Source organism: Bubalus bubalis, chromosome 6 (assembly GCF_019923935.1).
Source record: "Bubalus bubalis isolate 160015118507 breed Murrah chromosome 6, NDDB_SH_1, whole genome shotgun sequence".
Taxonomy (NCBI): Eukaryota; Metazoa; Chordata; class Mammalia; order Artiodactyla; family Bovidae; genus Bubalus; species Bubalus bubalis.
Genome location: NC_059162.1, coordinates 105,356,957 through 105,375,929, shown reverse-complemented (window position 1 = coordinate 105,375,929; position 18,973 = coordinate 105,356,957). Strand labels below are relative to the sequence as shown.

Sequence of the window (18,973 nt, the reverse complement as noted above, 5' to 3'; positions counted from 1 at the left end):
ATATAATTAATATAACTTGTACATGTTCCTGTATTAAATAAAGAACTACAAATTTCCCCCCTAATTTTATAGTGATATCATAGTTCTTTTGTGTAACCTGTTGATATTTTTTGTTAGAACACGAGTCTTTTGAGAACATTCTTAATGTATTTCTTTCTGTATTTGACCTGTTGTTTCCCTGATGAATTCTTACAAGGGGGGGAAAGGAGGGAAGGAGGGTTCAAAGGATTTGCTTACTTCTGATTAATTTTTAAACAAATTTTGCCTCCCTGCTGTGCGCTATAGCAACTGTGCTATGTGCTGGGAACGTACAGTGAACAGCACAGATCTGTGTGCTCTTGTGGCACTTATAATTTAGTGGAAAAGATAAGTTTAGCAATCACACAAATAAATATGTGATAAAGTATGGTACAATTTAGAAAAAAATAAGGGTAAGTGAAAGTTTCTAACCATTAAAAAGTCCTTATTTCTAGAGATATATACCAAAGTATATATAGATAGAATGGTATGATACTTGGGGTTTGCTTCAAAATATTCCAGGGTAATAAGATTGGCCAGGGGTTGATAATTGTTGAAGCTGCTGGTTAATTACACTCTGAAAATTACACTGAAATTTTCCATAATGAAATGTAAAAGCCAGAAGAGAAGATGGAAATGAGAATATAATCTGGTTTAACTTGAGGGATTGAGGAAAAGCTCTTTTGAGGAGGAAACTTTTCAGCTGAGACCTTAATGATATATGGGCGTTGACCAGGCTATGAGGAATGGATGGTGCTTTGGGAAAGAGCTTTTTAGGCAGTGGGAGTGACTTGTACAAAGGCCAGAAGCCCTAAGTAAGGAACATGTTGGTGTTTTGAGGAAATGAAAGAAGGCTGGTGTGACTGGAGCTGAAAAGCTGGGCCAGATCGTGTAAGTCCTTGGAGACATGTTAAGGATTTTGTACTTTAATCCAAACCCTAGAAAGGTTTTAAGCAACTGAGTGACAGGGTCACATTTGCTTCTTTAAGAGCTCAATCTGGGAAAAGAATCTAAAAAATAGTAGATATATGTATGTATGTAACAGATTCATTTTACTCTATACCTGAACTGTGGTGTTGGAGAAGACTCTTGAGAGTCCCTTGGACTGCAAGGAGATCCAACCAATCCATCCTAAAGGAGATCAGTCCTGGGTGTTCATTGGAAGGACTGATGTTGAAGCTGAAACTCCAATACTTTGGCCACCTGATGCGAAGAGCTGACTCATTTGAAAAGACCCTGATGCTGGGAAAGGTTGAGGGCAGGAGGAGAAGGGGATGACAGAGGATGAGATGGTTGGATGGCATCAACACCCTATGGACATAGGTTTGGGTAGACTCCGGGGGTTGGTGATGGACAGGGAGGCCTGGCGTGCTGTGGTTCATGGGGTCGCAAAGAGTCGGACACGACTGAGCAACTGAACTGAACTGAACTGAAACTAACACAACATTGTAAATCAACCACATTAAAAATAAGATTAAAAAAAAGAGTTCAAGCTGCCTATTTCACAGAGAATGGTTTTTGGTTTGGTTTGGAGGAGAGAGGAATATAAAAGTAGAGAGACATTCATTAGCAGGTTATTGCACTAGTCCAAGAGCTCTGGTGGGTTTGAATTAGAGAAATAGTGTTGCACGTGGAGAGGAGACACGCCAATTTGAGAGAGATTTGGTCTTGGTGATGCTATAGAGCTGGTGGTTGAAGGAGAGAGGTATAAATGAGGTATGAATTTTTGACTGCTGCATTTGATTGAATGGAGGTGAGATGGAGGTGAATGGATCAAGGTGGAGAAGAATGGAGACAGAAGGTTTTGTGGCAAGAGATTCAGAGTTCAGTTTGGAATATACTATTCAGAAAACTTGCACCAGTTTACGTTTTCACCTCTATGTTTACGACTATGTGAAAAGTTTATATTTGGGGCCTGATTTGTATAGTTTTGTGTTTAGAGAGATTATTCTGGTGGGAGCCTGGAGACCAATTAGTTGTTAGTCCTTGAGCTGTTTGAATTAGGGAATCTCATCTTCACTCTCTCTGCCTTTGTATTCCTGGTACCTAGCATGCAGAGTATTTGGCACATAAAAGGTACTCAGTGAAAAATGAAAGTCGCTTAGTCATGTCCAACTCTTTGCAACCCCATGGACTGTAGCCTGCCAGGCTCTTCTGCCCATGGAATTCTCCAGGCAAGAATACTGGAGTGAGGAGCAGTTCCCTTCTCCAGGGGATCTTCTCAACCCAAGGATCAAAGCCAGGTTTCCCTCATTGCAGGCGGATTCTTTACCATCCACTCAATAAATAATATTAAAAGAATAAATGCCTAACACAACATTGTAAATCAATTATTTTTCAATAAAAACTTTTTAAAAGCTCCAACAAGAAAAAAATCTTATGCCCATTAAAAAAGAGAGAATGAATGCTTATGGGTGAGATAGGAGAAGGTCTAGGTAGAAATGGATAGTTTCTGGGAAAGTTTCCAAGGTAGATTCAACGCGGCTTGGATGGAAGATGGAAGAGAGTTTCTCTCCCTTCCTGGACCCTTCCTGTTGAAGAGCTTTTCAACAGCTCCAAGATGCTGGCAGGTCTAATTATGGGTAACCATCTATTTAGCAATTTTTTTTTTTTTTTCGCCTCAACATTTATTTTTTGGAACTCTACAAGTTAGAGATTCATGAATTATAATTATTATAATAGTGACTTCAAGCTATCTGTAAGTCTAGTTCTCTTCTCTCTGCTGATTTCTCAAGCCCAGACAGAACACTTCTAGGCCCAGCAGCTCTTGTGATGAGGGAAATTTTAGCAGCAAGAAAAATTTGCAGCCAACTATCAGTAGTTAACTCAGTTATGCAGAAGCCATCCAGTAGTTGAATGTAAATTGGATTTACTTTTATGCTTTCCATTTTACAAATGGAGAAATAAACACTCGAGATACTTGTTAGAAGGTGTGAAAATAGTTAGGGTAAGCCCAGATTTCCCTGATACTGGGCTGGTACTTATTAGAGCCGATTTCTTGACAGATTAGCCAGATCCAAATACTTTATTTTTACTGATCCCTTATTGCAGAGTGATTACTTGTTAATTTTAATGTTGCTTAATGCTTCCTGAGCTGCTCATAGGCCCCTGTTGAATATGTTCACTTACCCATGACTTTGTGCTTATGTTGTGCTAATCACTACCCAGTTTATGTCACTATCTATCCTCTTTGCTTTCAAAACAGTTCAGAATACTGCCTCTCAGAGTCTCTATTTTCAACTTCAAAATGGCATCTTTTGTCTATTTTCTCCTTGGTCGCCATGACCAGTGTGCATGGAACAACTGGATGATCTGCCTATAATGCCATGTTCCAGTAGGCCAGCCCTGTAGCAGCGATGCAGGGTGCTGTGTACTGCGGACACGTCAAATAGTCGTCAGCTTCTCGTCTTCCTCTGTGTGTGTAGTGGAGGCAAATGTGGACCCAGAGGCAGAGTGGGAGTGTGTAACAGAAGAGGGGAACAGGTGGGGGTTAGGGAATACATTTCAAGGAGTATTTGGGGGGAGGTTTAGAAAACTGCCTAAAATGTCATGTTTTCTAGAAGACTTTGAAATTGTATTGAGGGTAAATTTCTTCTTTCTGCTGTTCAGTCAGTTGATTCTGGTTCTGACGCTTTAGGACTGGAACTCACATTGCTGTCTAACAAGAGCATTCTGTGGTCCTGCACAGTGTTGGTATATACATATGAATGCGTTAATATGCCGCTATCGACGAAAGTAGATGAACGGGAAGTGGGTTCCAGAAATCTCACTCTATACCGTGTTCTTATGCGTAGCTCTCTTTTATTATCCCTCCATGGTCTCAGCACTGTAAGGTGAATATTACCGTGCACATTTTGAAGATGAGGAAACTGAGGCCTAGGAGGTTTCAGTGTCTCTCTGAAGATCACACAGCTTATTGTTATTGAAGCTGACCTTCAAACCTCAGTTTTTTCCTGGCTGCAAAGATTATGCTTGAAATAACAACACTGTTTCCGCATATTTTCAGCCATATAAGTAACTGTCTCTCCTGTGTTTTCCTTTTCTCTAATTTCGGAATCCTGTATGGAGCATAAAGTTACAGCTTAATAAATCCAGCAGCGTAAAACTAAAGGAAGCTGAGTGTCTGAGATGGAATGGCCCGTATTTCACTGGGAAAAGGTCGTAGGAGGGATGTGGGAGTGGGGCAGAGGAGGCTTTCCTTTGACTTTTCATGAAAATATTATTGCCTGTATTTCTATACTGAGGCCTTGTTAGCAGCTCCAGAATATCAGGATTTAGTCCTGTATTCCTCAGAGACTTTATACTTTGGAATGGGATCTGGAGAAATTCCCCAATTGTGACAGTGGCTTTGATGTTTGGGAATCACCTTCTCCAAATTTAGGGTCAGGAAGCAAATAGTGTAACACTCCACAGCTAACTTTTAATTCCTGTTTTTGGCTTCTGATTTTGTTAGCAAACAAGTACAATTTAACTATCTTATGAGTTCTAGAATCTAGAGCAGAGGGAAAATGGTAAAGAGACATGAAATATTAACTTTTGGTCCCACTTTTAATCCTGTATAATTTCGATTTATCTTGAGTTCCTTAATAAAAATTGTAACCCGAAATAGACCCACAGCACCCTAAGGAATCTCATTTCCGTCTATTTGGGTTTTCCATTTTGTGTTTGTGTAACTCACTGCCACTGAAAGAAGTGTTGGATCATTTGTGTGCTTGTTAGTTACGTGGCAAATCTACTGTGCAAATCTGGGGATTTGAAGGGACCGAAGATCTTTTTAGAAGATAAACCTGAGTGTATCAAGATTCTAGCAGTAAGAGGGTTTTGGGATAAAATTTCAGGCAGAGAACGCCATCTGGTGGTTATAAGGAGAACTTGAGCCTTCTGTATTTGCAGTTTTTAACCATAGTATCTGAGTGATATCTTTATCTAGAAATGACCTTCTTATTTATAATAGCTGCAGATTCAAATTTCTAAGAATAATTTTCTTCCATATAACTCTAGCATTCCTTCATTAAAACTTATGTCAAGGAATCTAGAAAAATGGTACTGAAGAATTTATAGGGCAGCAGTGGAGAAACACATAGAGAATAGACTTATGGACATGGGGAGAGGGGAGAAGAGGCTGAAATGTATGCAGAGAGTAACATGGAAACTTACATCCCCATATGTAAAATAGATAGCCAACAGGAATTTGCTGTATGGCTTAGGAAACTCAAACAGGGGCTCTGTATCAATTTAGAGGGGTGGGATGGTAGGGAGGTGGTAGGGAGATTCAAAAGGGAGGGAATATATGTAGACCTATGGCTAATTCATGTTGAGGTTTGACAGAAAACAACAAAATTCTGTAAAGCAATTATCCGTCAGTAAAAAGATAAAAAAAAAAAAAAAATTCCATCAAAACCCTCAGACTAACCACGCTGTTGTCTGTGTCCAGCAGAACCAAAACCTTATGTCCTTTTTTGTTCCAAATGCAGGCCCTGTTTATCTCTGTAGAAAACCAGTTAGTGTCTTTTCACTTCTTTTTCACAACCTCTAGCTCTTGACATCATGCTTCTTTTATTTGGTGAATTTCTGTCTACTGGAGTAGTGGCAAAAGAAATATTAGTGATTTTTCAGTAAATCTTTGGCAGATGTCATATAAAAGTAAGTCGCTTTTACCCTGTATAAAAATTATGAAGAGGAGTTTGAAATTTTTCCAGAGTGATTATTAGGGTGAGCAAAGTTGGCAGGGGATGGGAGATTATGTAACAGACTTATGTTAAAATACATGTCTGAGATTTTTTTTTTTTTTTGCTATAAGCATCTTTATTATATGGCAATTTTGAATCTAGATAATGCTGTAGTTGGGTAAAGTAGGGACATTAGCCCTAGGGGAAGGGATCCTTTTAAGTGAATCTGGATGCATATTTTATAGTCCTGGTGGGGAGGGGAGGATAAACAGAGTTTTAAATTTCAGGCTTAGCTGCGAGCTGGCATGGCATGTCTGTATCTTTTTTCCTAGTAGGAAAACTGAATCCAGGTCCCACCACCATTAAAAAGTTTCTTGAGAGAGGGCTGTTCGTGAAATACATTAAATAGAATGTGACATGACCTGCCACTGCTCTCCTGGGATTTTTAAAAATATAAGTAACAATATTATAATATTTGCAGTTCAACCTTTATGAGACTCTAAAAAAGCTATTGTTCCATACACAAATGCTCACATGTTATATAATTCGATTTCTATGAAATGTCCAGAATTGGAAAATCTATAGAAAGAAAATGTAGATTTGTGGTTGCCAGGAGCTGGGGTCAGGGGACGTTTGGAGGAAATGAAGAGTGCCTGCTACTGGGCTTGAGAATTCTTCTTGGGGAGGATGAAGACATTCTGGAATTAGATAGTGGCCATGATGCATAACTGTGTGAATATACTAAAGACCACCATATTGTACCCTTAAAAACTTTAAAGTTTTTTTTTAAAAAGCTCACTTTTGGAAAAATGAACAAAACAATGACCAAAAAAAGGTGATTGTGGAATTCCCTGGCAGTCCAGTGGTTAGGACTCAGAGCTTTCCCTGCTAGGCCTGGGGTTCAGTCCCTGTTCAGGGAACTAAAATCCTGCAAGCCTCACAGCGCAGCCAAAAGAATAAAAACAAAATTTTTAAAAATCTAAAAGGTGATCGTGGTAACAATTCTCTCATTTATGTTCTAGCTGAAACGTTATAACCTAAATAATTCTGGTTTGGGTCGTGAATGTTGTTTTAATTTTTACTTTATTGCCCTGCTCCTGACCTCCACAGGGCCACGATGGGCCTCCTGGAACATTGGTGTGTTCATCTGCATTCGATGTGCTGGAATCCACAGGAATCTCGGGGTGCACATATCCAGGGTAAAATCGGTTAACCTTGACCAGTGGACTCAAGAACAGATCCAGGTACTTACACAACCCAGGAGTGAGTCAACTGCTCCCATACTTCATGTGAAAGTAGTTCCAGATGAATTTCAGTCAAACTGGGCACAAAGGTGAAGGTGGAGGGAAGTTTAGGTATTCAACACTAATGCCACATTAAAAATTTTTTATCTTTATATTTAAGACACAAGTTGTTCCACTTATATTTTACCTCCTTCAAAACACAAATACTCTGTGGACTAGGACCCCCTGGATCCATGAAGACATGAAGGAGGATCTTTGTATTGTTTTCTAAGGCTCTTGGCATTTTCAGGTCTAATGTTTGTAATTTTGGATATTCACTTAAAAAAAAAGTCCAACATGTATACTTTTAATGTTTTTTATTGCAGAAGTGCATATATGAATCCTGCTTGCCATTAGGTTGGTGGGCTGTGAGACACTTAAGTTAGTGAGTCCAGCCTGGCCAGAGAGCTACAGCTTGATGTGGCTTCCCTGTTTTCTGTTCTCTTCCTGCATTGAAACTTCTTAAAGTAATTTACAAATATATATATATATTTTGCTTTGGGGAAATCTCCTGGCTCCAAAGAAAACCAGTTGGTAAAGTTGATGTTGTAAGTAAGAGGTTATTCTTGACAGAAAATGGCTGTAGAAGTTACTTTAGGTTATCTTTATAGATTCACTGAGGGACTAAAAGATTAGTTATATTTTTCAGTTATATTTGAAGCTGTTTAAAAATCTTGGAATTTATCTCTCACAAATGTTAAGGAGTCTTTCAAAAGCCTAATGAGAAACATAGTTGTTGGTAATACAGTGGATAGGTTAATTACTGCTCTAAACTCAGAATTGTAGTTGTTCCTAATTACTGCCTGCCTGATTAGGCACTGATTATTGCCTGCCAAGTAGACATTTGGATTGGCAGCTCTATGTCTTGGACTTTGAAATGGGATCTTAAATTACTATTGAATCAAATATATCTTGTTAGACAAATCTTTCAATAAAAGGAGACAGAGTGGCAGGAAAGACAGCTGTGGAAGGAAATGGTTGGGAGCAGAGCCGAGAGAATCATGGATTGTAAATCAGAATACGCAGGTTTAAATCTCGGTTCTGCCACTCCCTAGGTTGGTTCTTCAATTGTAAAATGATGCAGTTGGATAAGAAGTTTTTCAGTTCTTTCCTAATGTGACATTCCTTGTTCCCACATCTCTTTGACTGCAGTGCATGCAAGAGATGGGGAATGGAAAGGCAAACCGACTTTATGAAGCCTACCTGCCTGAGACCTTTCGGCGACCTCAAATAGACCAGTATCTTTTTTGGAGCAACTTCGAAGGCTGGATGGTTTTATTGGTGGTGGTGGTGGTGGTGGTGGTGGTGGTGGTGTCTTGGGAGAGTTACAGAAGACTCAGGACCCACGATCTGACTGGGCCATCTTTCTATGTGGCTGAGTTGAAGTCTGGCTTTTCCTCTCTCCCGCAACCAAGACATATAGAAAGCCCACGTATCCTCTCTAATGTCACAGTGGTGGTGTCACACAGGGGCGACGCATTCAGAAATGAAGACTGCTGTGGCTCACTGTGAATTCTTCCATAAAGCAACATCTGCTATAGTCTTCGGAGCTCTGAAACTATTGTTTGGTAAAAAGAATAGTTTATTGTGCTATGTTGATTCAGCAAAACTGCCACTCATTTTTAATGCCTTTTTATGCTCTACCTGAAAGAATTAACTTGTTGACCAGTTAATCCATAACTTTCTTCCCCCAGCCCCTCAAATGGAGATAGCACCCAGCTCATAAAACCAAGCTCCCTGAAGGCAGTGCTTCTCAAAATATGGCTTGTAGACCATCTTGTTAGAGTTTGATTTTGGTGGGTACAGGGAGAACCTACTAAATGTAGATTTGGAGCCCTGCGGAGGACCCCAGATCAGAATCTGGCAGTGGGGCACGGGAGTCCTGTATATTTTTTTTAAGGGGCACTCAGATGTCTGTTTCAGTCCTGTTGACTTAAGGACTTTATTTTTTTTAAATATGAATTTATTTATTTTAATTGGAGGCTAATTACTTTACAATATTGTATTGGTTTTGCCATACATCAACATGAATCCACCACGGGTGTACATGTGTTCCCCATCCTGAACCCCCCCCTCCACCTCCCTTCCCATACCATCCCTCTGGGTCATCCCAATGCACCAGCCCGGAGCATCCTGTATCATGCATCGAACCTGGACTGGCGATTCGTTTCACATATGACTTAAGGACTTTAAAATAGATAACTGACTGCTTTACCTGTATTCTATCAGTAGAATAGCCACAGGCTCCACTGATGTCAAAATGGGGAGTGACCCTGTTTCTGCTCTCATTACTCTGAAGGAAGATCGTCGGAAATGGTGATTCCCTGCAGTAGCCATGAAGGAGGCCTTTTAAGGTTTTGGTTAGGGATAGTCCAGAAGAGACAGGAGCCACGTGGGGAAACCAGGTAGAAGGAAGATAGGAGAACAATGCTCATGGGATACAAATTGACCTTTTATAGTCATTCTGTGAGAAAGATTTGTTTGCTTTATCCTTAATAAGCTTCTTGCAGTGCGGTCGAGGGATTTATTCGAGATAAATATGAGAAGAAGAAATACATGGACAGAAGTCTGGACATCAATGCCTTTAGGGTTGGTTGTAAATCTTTCAAGTTTTGTTCATAATAAATAATTTGCTTATTAATCAGGCCTGGGGAATTTGAAGAACAGCTGCCAAAATACTCTTAAGAACATAAAAACAAAAAAAGTAGAATAAAGCCAGCTATTGAATCAAGACCATGAGATATCATGGAGCAAACCTTTGCCTCAGGGATGGACCAGCCATCAGTTAATTCTTTACCTTGATCTGAGTTTAGATGTCAGTGATTCCCAGTTCCAAATTATTTCTTTATATGGATATGTTGGGCATACTAGATCAAATAGAATAGTATGTGTGTGCATACATACATGTGTGTGCATTTCTTTTTCTGTAAATGAAGTCACCAAAATTGGTGTGATTATATCACCAGAGTTTCCTTAAATTTGACCAGCATATATTTCCATTGTGTCAGTGAACTGACTGCCAATGGAACGCTTGTTCTTGAGAGGAGTTTTAGGAGACGCCCAGTTGCCAAATACACTTTGCATCCTAGGCATGTGGTTATAATCTAAAATACAGTGTACAAGAGGAAATACAACATGGTTTCTGGAAGAAGAAAATACGCCTGACTAATGACAGCTAGCAGGGAACCTATAAATATGACTAACTTAAACCTTCAAAAAGCCTTTGACAAGACTAATAAATTTTTGAAATAATCGACTGTTTCTCTAGCTAAGGAAGTATGGAGAATATGGGATTCTCCAGTTCTAGCAAAAGACCTATCTACCTATCATCTGTCCTCTGTCTGTTATTTATTTTGATGGAAGATGTACTAGCCAGTGAAATCATTACATGTACACAGGGCTCTAAGCCCTTGCAGATAAAGTCAGACTAATTGGAATTAGCTCAAGACTGATCTTTTGATCTTGTGTGAAAAGGGGCACTAACCGGTAGTTGATTTCAATGTGGGCGAGTAAGTGCAGGGCAATACATGCAGTTAGGTAATGATAATTCCTTCTCAGCTTTGTATGAAGGACTCTACGTCACACTCATCCAGAAAAGGGATGTGTCATAACTCTTCCAAGAAAGACTTAACCCAGCGTACATTTACGGCTTGGATGGCATCATCAAGAAGAGTTTGAAACCAAAAGAAACAGACCTTTGCTTTCCTTTGTAGAAAACTGTAGTCTGTCTGCTTAGCTCTGTTCATTGTACAAGAACATATGAAATCAGACAAGGTCAAACAAAACGTTATCTGAGGTAATTCAGAAGGTAGGAGAAGAGGAAAGAGTTGCTGTATGGAAATAGATGGTATTCATTCATAATTATGTTGCTGCTGTACCATACCCATGAAAGCAGCCTGTTTTACTCACTAAGTGCTTTCACTTAGAAAGGAAATGTTTCCTGTGTGCCAAAGAGCTATTTCAAAACTTTTTATTTGATGTATTTAGACTTTTAAAAAATATCTTCATGAAGATATATATGCCAAGAATTAATATTTGCTAAGTGAAGGCATTTAATATCAAATCTAAAAGAAACTGGCTTTGTTGAAGAGTATTCTTTTTAAATGGACAGATAAGATGTTTTTAATTTTGAGAAATAAAGTGTTCTGTATTAAAGTATTATACTATGTATGCCACAAGCGTAGCTGCGTGTGTTCTTCATGATTATAATATCACTTTACAGATAATATGAAAGTTAAAGTGGAAAATCCATGCCTGCTCTTCCCTTCATAATGACTGTCATCCATGTGTTTCCCCCATTTTTCCCTGTGTAGTTACTTTTTGGAGGCATAATTGTGACATAGTTGGATAGAATGTCTCCTGCTTTCCTTTAACTTAGCACATCATGTTTTTACTTGTCACCTGTTTACTTGTTACTTTTCACAACTTGTAATCATTGTCTCTTGTTCAGTGAGTAGCTAAATCACAGTTTATTTTACTATTTCCCTCTGTGGCATAAAGGCTAAGTTCTTCTTAAGATATGTTATTCTGGAATGAACTGCTTGGCATATGTAACTTTCTCCATGTTTTGGATTATTTTTCTTAAGGCATATTACAAGATACAATATTGTCTTGGTCAAAGGGTTTCAGTATTTGTCTCTTTGTACTTTTGCCAATATATTTTTTAGAAGTTGTACTGTTCTATACTGTCTTCTCAGCATTGGATGAGTAGTTTTACTCCATCCCTACCAATATTAGATAGTACAATTAAGATTTTTTTCTCCTCCCCAAAATGGTTTTTTTTTTTTTTGGGGGGGGGGGCATGCTTCATGGCTTGAAATCTTATTTCTCCAACCAGAGGGCAAATCTGGACTCTCAGCATTGAATGTTCAGAGTCCTAACCACTGGACTGCCAGGGAATTCCTCCCAAAAGTGCATTTTAAATTTCACTTTTTGATCATTATCAGGGCCAACCATTTTTCATGTGTATTTGTTGTTCAGTTGCTAAGTGGTGTCCAACTCTTTGTGACCCCATGGACTGTAGCACACCAGGCCTCCCTGTCCTTCACCGTCTCCCGGAGTTCACCCAGGTTCATGTCCATTGAATTGGTGATGCCATCCAGCCATCTCATCCTCTGCCACCCACTTCTCCTTTTGGCTTCAGTCTTTCCCAGCATCAGGATCTTTTCTAGGGAGTCGGCTGTTCGTGTCAGGTGGCCAAAGTATTGGAGCTTCAGCTCCAGTTGTCCTGCATTTTACAAATAAGATTAGTGAGGGCAGGAGAAGGGGGTGACAGAGGATGAGATGGTTGGATGGCATCATTGACTCAATCGACATGAGTTTGAGCAAACTGGGAGATAGTGAAGGACAGGGTAGCCTGGCATGCTGCAGTCCATGGGGTCACAGAGTCAGACACTACTGACTGACTAAACAACAAAACCCTCTGGCTAGAAGAAGCAGATGGGGGACTTCAAACTTTATTCATTGTATTTTTACAATATCCTTTAATATATAGCAAATTACATTTATGTTCTGTTATTCTTTTGATCTAGGTGCTAGCCCTGTGGGGTTAGTTCACAGCTCTTCTTACTCATGTTTTATATATAAGGAAACACTTCACACTTGGCTCATATTTGTAAGGGAGAGAACCTTTGATTGAAGGCTGTGTGTCAAGTAAGATGAACATTTTTCACTACCGTACCAAGATGAGCAAGTTAAACTTGGGTCCAAAAGGGACAGCGAACTGGGGAAACGTTTTAACCTCTATAGATAACCCGATCTGCACACTAACAGTCATACATGGATTAGACAGAACAAGGAGGGAGATACTTAAGAAATTTGAAAGATGCCTCTCTACAGCCTTGAGGCCAGGGTGGAAGAGGCCAGCACTCATGCCCCACACAAGACCCTCCCACAGTCCGTCAGGCTCCTGCATCAGATTCAGTAGGGATTTGTGTGTCCTTTTGAGACATTTAGGATTATAATTTGTTGAACTGTTAGTCACCATGGGGTCTGTTCTTTGTCTTGTTTTTTTAAATCATCATAGAAAGAAAAAGATAACAAGTGGAAAAGAGGGAGCGAACCAGCTCCAGAGAAAAAAATGGAACCTGTTGTTTTTGAGAAAGTGAAAATGGTAAGTGGGGGCAGTATGTGTGCTGTGTGGATGGCTTAGGGTTTGGTGACATGTGTGGAGGGGAGGGCAGTGGAGGAGAGGAGAGGGGAGGGGGAGGGCTGGTTGAGAGCACATTGCACCATTGCTCCTGGGACTAAAGGGGGCCACATTCAGATTAGATCACCCACTGCCATTTCTGCTGCTTTCCCATCGCCTTGCTGCTGCCTGATCTGCTCTGTCACACTGCCTCTGAGGTCCAGATGGGAGCTTGGGAACAGCACCTGTCCCATCTGAGCAAGAGGCACGTTTCATGGCAGAATGCCAAGGCTCTGTGACACCTGAGCAGATGCTATGTTAGTCCTTCTCTCCTTAGGCCTTCTGTACCTTGTTTTCCTGTTGCTGTTAAGAACAGTCCAGAAGCCAGGACACAGTAATTCATTTTAAACCATCCCTTCTTGTATTCTAGGAGTAGGCACCTTTCTTTTCCCACTGGACACCCGATGGCCGTGGTAGTAGATACGCTAAGACAGGGCTTCCGGGTGGCGCTAGTGGTAAAGAACCTTCGTGCCATCGTAGGAGGTGTAAGAGACATGGGTTCGATCCCTGGGTCACGACTCTTAACATGTTTGGAATCTTGGGAAAGAAGACTTTTTACTCTTTTCCTTCGAGGGTCTTTTAGCATCATTCTGAATCGTATTGTCTGCAGAACACAGTCCATAGTGATATTCGCAGAGCGAGTTAGGTAACCTGTAAAATGAGATCCCTTTTGGTATTAAAGGTTTTCTAATCACTGGGAGAAGTGTTGGCCATTACCTTTTGTACCGTCAGACACCTGCCTTTATTCTTTGCTTTTCCTGGGACCAAAAACTGCTGCTTCTGTTGGATACCCTGGTCTGTGGTTGTCTTGGTTTCGGAAAGATCTGTCTCTTTAGAAAGCCAGACAAGTGCAGATGACAGCTTTGTTTTTCACTTTAGGTTTGATTTCTGCACTATGCTTTCTGATTTGGTTTTTTTTCACATAACACTTCCTGAGTTCTGTTCCTTTGGTAACTCTCTTTGAATAACAACATCCATGCCACAAGAATTCCTGTGGCTTTACGGTTGGAGAGGGGAATAGAGGCTTCAAAAACACCTGCTTATTTCTTTCTGTAACATATTTTAACCCTAGCCACAGAAAAAAGAAGATCCACAGCTACCTCGGAAAACCTCCCCGAAATCCAAAGCTCCTGTGGTGGATCTCTTGGGCCTTGGTAAGAGCTAGACTTTTCCACTCCTGTAATCTCACCAATGTTGATGAATACTCTGTGATCCTGGGGAGATAGGTAGAGATGGGGTTGTTTGGTTGGTGGCTTCATCACTAAGGTTGTTCCCGCCTGTTCTTCCTGTTGTTTTTCATCTGAGCATTTGTTCTAAAAAGTGCTCGCATTCTTTAGGGAGACAGTGCAGTAATAGAGGAGTGGTCCAGTCCAGTACTGGTTACGCATGGCCTTTGAAGCCAGAGTCCCAACTCTGCCACTTACTGTCTTTGTGATCTTGGGGGGCTTGCTCAGCCTCTCAACATTACTTTCCTCCTGTAGTGAGGATGATGAGTCTACATCAGAGATGTTGTGGGAAGGACTAAATGAGATAAATAAGCTCTTAGCTCCTTGCCCCCACACACTGAGCATTCAGTAAGTGTTTGCAAGCTTCACTAGACCAGCACCTGTGAGCCCTGCCCCAGCCCGCTCGTTCTCCAGGTGCATCCTGTTTCTGAGACAGCCCCTTCCTTGTGGTCATTTTCCTCCAAACTTTTGAAACCCTGAGCTAGTGGTTCTGCCCCTTTCAGAAACAGAGCCTGTTCTTACTTTTCATAGTACTGATGGCTGTACTTTGTTTCAGCCCATTCCTGCTGAGGATTGGCTACTTCAGCGTCTCATGTCTGTACTTTTCATTTCTCTCTGAGAATCAATCCTACACAGCTTTGCCCTTCAAATAGCCAGAAGGGAGCCAGCCAGCTCCCTTGCAATGGTGCTAATGTAGCCTTCAAGCCCAAGGTCCTCCTGTCCTCTGCTGAGCTATAGGCTTTTCCAGTGTGTTCTCGGGAATCTTGTGAGATGCCTCATCCAAGCTGTATGGTTCCAGAGCCTAGATTTCAGGGTCTGTGATTGGAGCATGTGGGCCTTCTCTACTTTGTGTCTGGAAGAGAAGGAATGGGCTTAATAAGCAGGGCTACATTTTAACTTTGGTCTCTCTTTCCAGATGCTCCTGTATCCTGCTCCATTGCAAATGGTAAGACCAGTAATACCCTAGAGAAGGATTTAGATCTTCTGGCCTCTGTTTCATCTCCCTCTTCTTCGGTTTCCAGAAAGGTGAGTCTTGTGGGTAATTCAGGAGGAAAGAGCATTCTGTAAAGGGTGCTTTTGATAACTTAATCCTGGAGTCAAGTCATGCGTTCTTGGTGGAATTTGACTTTGGTTTTCTTGATTCTTCCCTTAACCCTGTCATCTCTGTTACAGCCTATTCATTCCATTTTGTTTCTTGCTCAAAAAGAGTGGGCCCTTTATGTGAACTACTGTTGAAGATTGTCACATTGTAAAGGCTAATCCTATAAGTCAGCTCCTCAGCCTGAGTTATTGCCAGAGAGTTTGTAAACAGGAAAGGCTTGAGACCGTCACTGACTCCCATTTGTGAAATCCCTGCTGTGTACACCAGGCGCAGTGCTAGGTGATTTTGTGTATTTTCCCTAGGATTTAAAATATTCACCACAATCCTGCAAAATGGGTATTCTAGATGAGGAAAGAGTTCAGAAAAGTTACATGACTAGCCTCTCATTACACAACCAGTAAACAGTGGTACTAGGATCTTAGTTCTCTCTGGCTGCATCATTTGTAGGTCATTTTAATTTGTTAGTTCTTCACCAAATCACATTGTTTTGCTAAAGAGCAAAGAATTGTACCAGAGCCTAACTATCAGGTGTTTCCTGATGTTTGTATGGCAAAAGTGTCAGGAGGCTACTAACTCGAGCCACGTTTTCTCATGGCAAATGTTAGAAGCAGTAGAGAGATGAGGGCGGTCCTTACAGAGAACCCCAGGAGGACCATTCCAATTCCTCCATGCCTTTTGTCCTAAGGTTGTAGGTTCCATGCCAACTCCAGGGAGTGCTGGCTCAGTTCCAGAAAACCTGAACCTGTTTCCAGAGCCAGGGAGCAAATCAGAAGAAACAAGCAAGAAGCAGCTGTCTAAAGACTCCATCCTGTCGCTGTATGGATCCCAGACGCCTCAGATGGCCACCCAAGGTAGAGTTCACAGGGGTCATGGCAGTGTGCCAGGTGGAAACGGGAGGCCTTCCATGCAGGAATTACTTGTTGTGCCAGGGGCAGTTGCTCTGGGGGCCCTGACATCATACTCCAAACAAGCCTAAGCATGACATTTCTTGTGAAACCACTGAATATCAGGAGATAGATATTAATGTAACTCAGAGCCATGCTTCTGTGGAGTCTGGCCCCTGTGAAGCCTGACTCAGGGTCTGGATCTGGACCCTAAAGGGGAAATGCCTGGCTCTGCAGCCCACTGGAAGCCAGAGCAAGTCTTGTAGAGAATCTGTCTGAGGAATTCTAGCTGGCAGGAGCAGCCAGTGAGCATTTGTATTGACCTCGTGTGCATTCCTCTTTCACAAATCTGTATGTCTGTTCTCTTGGCAGCGATGTTCATGGCTCCTGCTCAGATGGCGTATCCCACTGCCTACCCCAGCTTCCCTGGGGTTACACCTCCTAACAGCCTAATGGGGAGCATGATGCCCCCACCAGTAGGCATGGTAGCTCAGCCAGGAGCTTCTGGGATGGTTGCCCCAATGGCCATGCCTGCAGGCTATATGGGAGGCATGCAGGCCTCCATGATGGGTGTGCCAAATGGAATGATGACCACCCAGCAGGCCAGCTACATGGCAGGCATGGCAGCTATGCCCCAGACTATGTATGGGGTTCAGCCAGCTCAGCAGCTGCAGTGGAACCTAACTCAGGTAAGCTGCTCCATTTCACTCAGGACAAGAGTTCTGAGCCTCCCTCAAGGCTGTCTCACTTAGTATCTGCCCCTTATCCTTTGAATCCTTATAGTGTAAATGAGATCTCGCCAGAGACATTCTTGGGTTTGCTTCATTTATTTATTTATTTTAACAGAAGGTCTATCTAACCTCAGACTTTCTGGGGTATTTTGGGTTCCTGTAGAATAAGGGTAAATTGCCTGATTCTAAAACTCTCCACACATTCATCAAAACAAAACAACCTGTCCAGATAAACAAGAGGTGCCAATAAAAGCACCCATAAGCAATGACTGTTGGATCTAATAGAATACCACAAACCTCAAATTATGCGGTTATAACACTGAAATCCAGGGCTTCCCTGGTGGCTCAATGGTAAAGAATTCACCTGCCAAGGCAAGAGACATAGGTTCAATCCCTGGTCCAGGAAGATCCCACATCCCGAGGAGCAGCTGAGCCCATGTGCCACAACTGTTGAGCCTGAGCTCTGAAGCCCAGGAACCGCAACTACTGAGCCCAAGTGCTGCAAGTACCGAGGCCTGTGCACTCTAGGGTCTGTGCTCTGCCGCAAGAGAAGCCACAGCAGTGGGAAGCCTGCACACTGCAGCCAGAGAGTAGCACCTGCTCACAACTAGAGCAAAGCTCCCACAGCACCAAAGACCCAGCACAGCCAAAAACAAATAAGTTTTTAAAAACACCGAAATCAAGCAGAGCCAGCACCACAGAGAGACCGTGTGAAAAGAGGAGGAGGAGTAGGGGACTAGAGGTGACAGAGCATAGATAAAACACCCCCAAGAAAGAGAAAGCCCTGCCCTGATTAAGTGTTCTGATACCTGATGCAGCATAACTCTGGTTACTTGGAGAATCAAAAGCAAAGGACTCGAAATAGATAGGACTATAGGGGGTAGCTTTGGCAAAGCATTGTTTCTAGGAGAGATGAGGATGACTTAGAATCAGGGGGTGCTCTTTGGAGACCTTGTGGTGAAGAAGTAAAAATTGAGAACGACAAAATCAGATCTACTATCCTCCTCCCCACCAAATAGTCATTTCACTTTACTAACGGAAGAGGGCGCTCTTGAACTAAGAAATTTAGTAAGTCTCCCCAGATCCTTTCACCTGTGTGTGTTATTGCTGATTCAGAAAAATAAGGTACTGCAAAGAATCCGCTTGCCAGGGCAGGAGATGCAAGAGATGAGGGGTTTATCCCTGGGTGGAGAAGATCCCCTGGAGGAGGAAATAGCAACATACTCCAGTATTCTTGCCTGGAAAATTCCATGGACAGGGGAGCCTGAGGGGCTGCAGTTCATGGGGTCACAAAGAGCCAGACACGATTGAACACACATACACACACAAAATAAACAGAAAGTAGCAAGTGACATTTATGTAAAACTATTATGAGAAGAAACTAAAAAAATGAAATCTAAACACTTAGGAATGAAAATTCTTTCTCCAAAACCAGTCATGAAGTAGAAGAAAACTGTTACACAATCCTGAATTAAATGTCCTCTAACAAACACTTGCAGGTAAGACAAAACAGCTTGAATCAAAAAGTGGAAAACTTAGAAGCAAAATGGACAAATAACTGGAAGTTGTGAAATGAAAGTTTCCTGAACTCAGGAAACGAATTGAGAAACAACACAATTATCTTAAAAATAGACTGAATTACAAGTTAGTCAGAGGAGAATAGATTCAACTGGAAATATATTTGGCATAGAGGAAAGGCATGAAATAGCTCAGAGAAAGGAAACTAAATATAGAGAGCAATAAAAAGAAAGAAAGAACTTAGGCAAAGAAGATCTAGCATAAATATGTTTGTTCGGCCACCCCCAAAGGTGGCGCTAGTGCTGAGGAACCTGCCAGTGCAGGTCCTCTTACGCCTGGGAAGACGCCCTGGAGG

General features: G+C 41.6%; 1 protein-coding gene across 4 annotated transcripts in view; it reads left to right on the top strand.

Moving 5' to 3' along the window:
* SMAP2 (small ArfGAP2) overlaps positions 1-18,973 on the top strand; it is a 47,734-nt gene that overhangs the window by 25,093 nt on the left and 3,668 nt on the right. For all 4 annotated transcript variants that reach the window (XM_006061929.4, XM_044945202.2, XM_044945203.2 and 1 more), the window contains exons 2-9: positions 6,798-6,931; positions 8,123-8,208; positions 9,481-9,559; positions 12,996-13,082; positions 14,230-14,311; positions 15,300-15,409; positions 16,171-16,336; positions 16,742-17,058. In XM_006061929.4, coding sequence (XP_006061991.1) covers positions 6,798-6,931; positions 8,123-8,208; positions 9,481-9,559; positions 12,996-13,082; positions 14,230-14,311; positions 15,300-15,409; positions 16,171-16,336; positions 16,742-17,058 — 1,061 coding nt within the window. The remainder of the gene's footprint in view (positions 1-6,797; positions 6,932-8,122; positions 8,209-9,480; positions 9,560-12,995; positions 13,083-14,229; positions 14,312-15,299; positions 15,410-16,170; positions 16,337-16,741; positions 17,059-18,973) is intronic.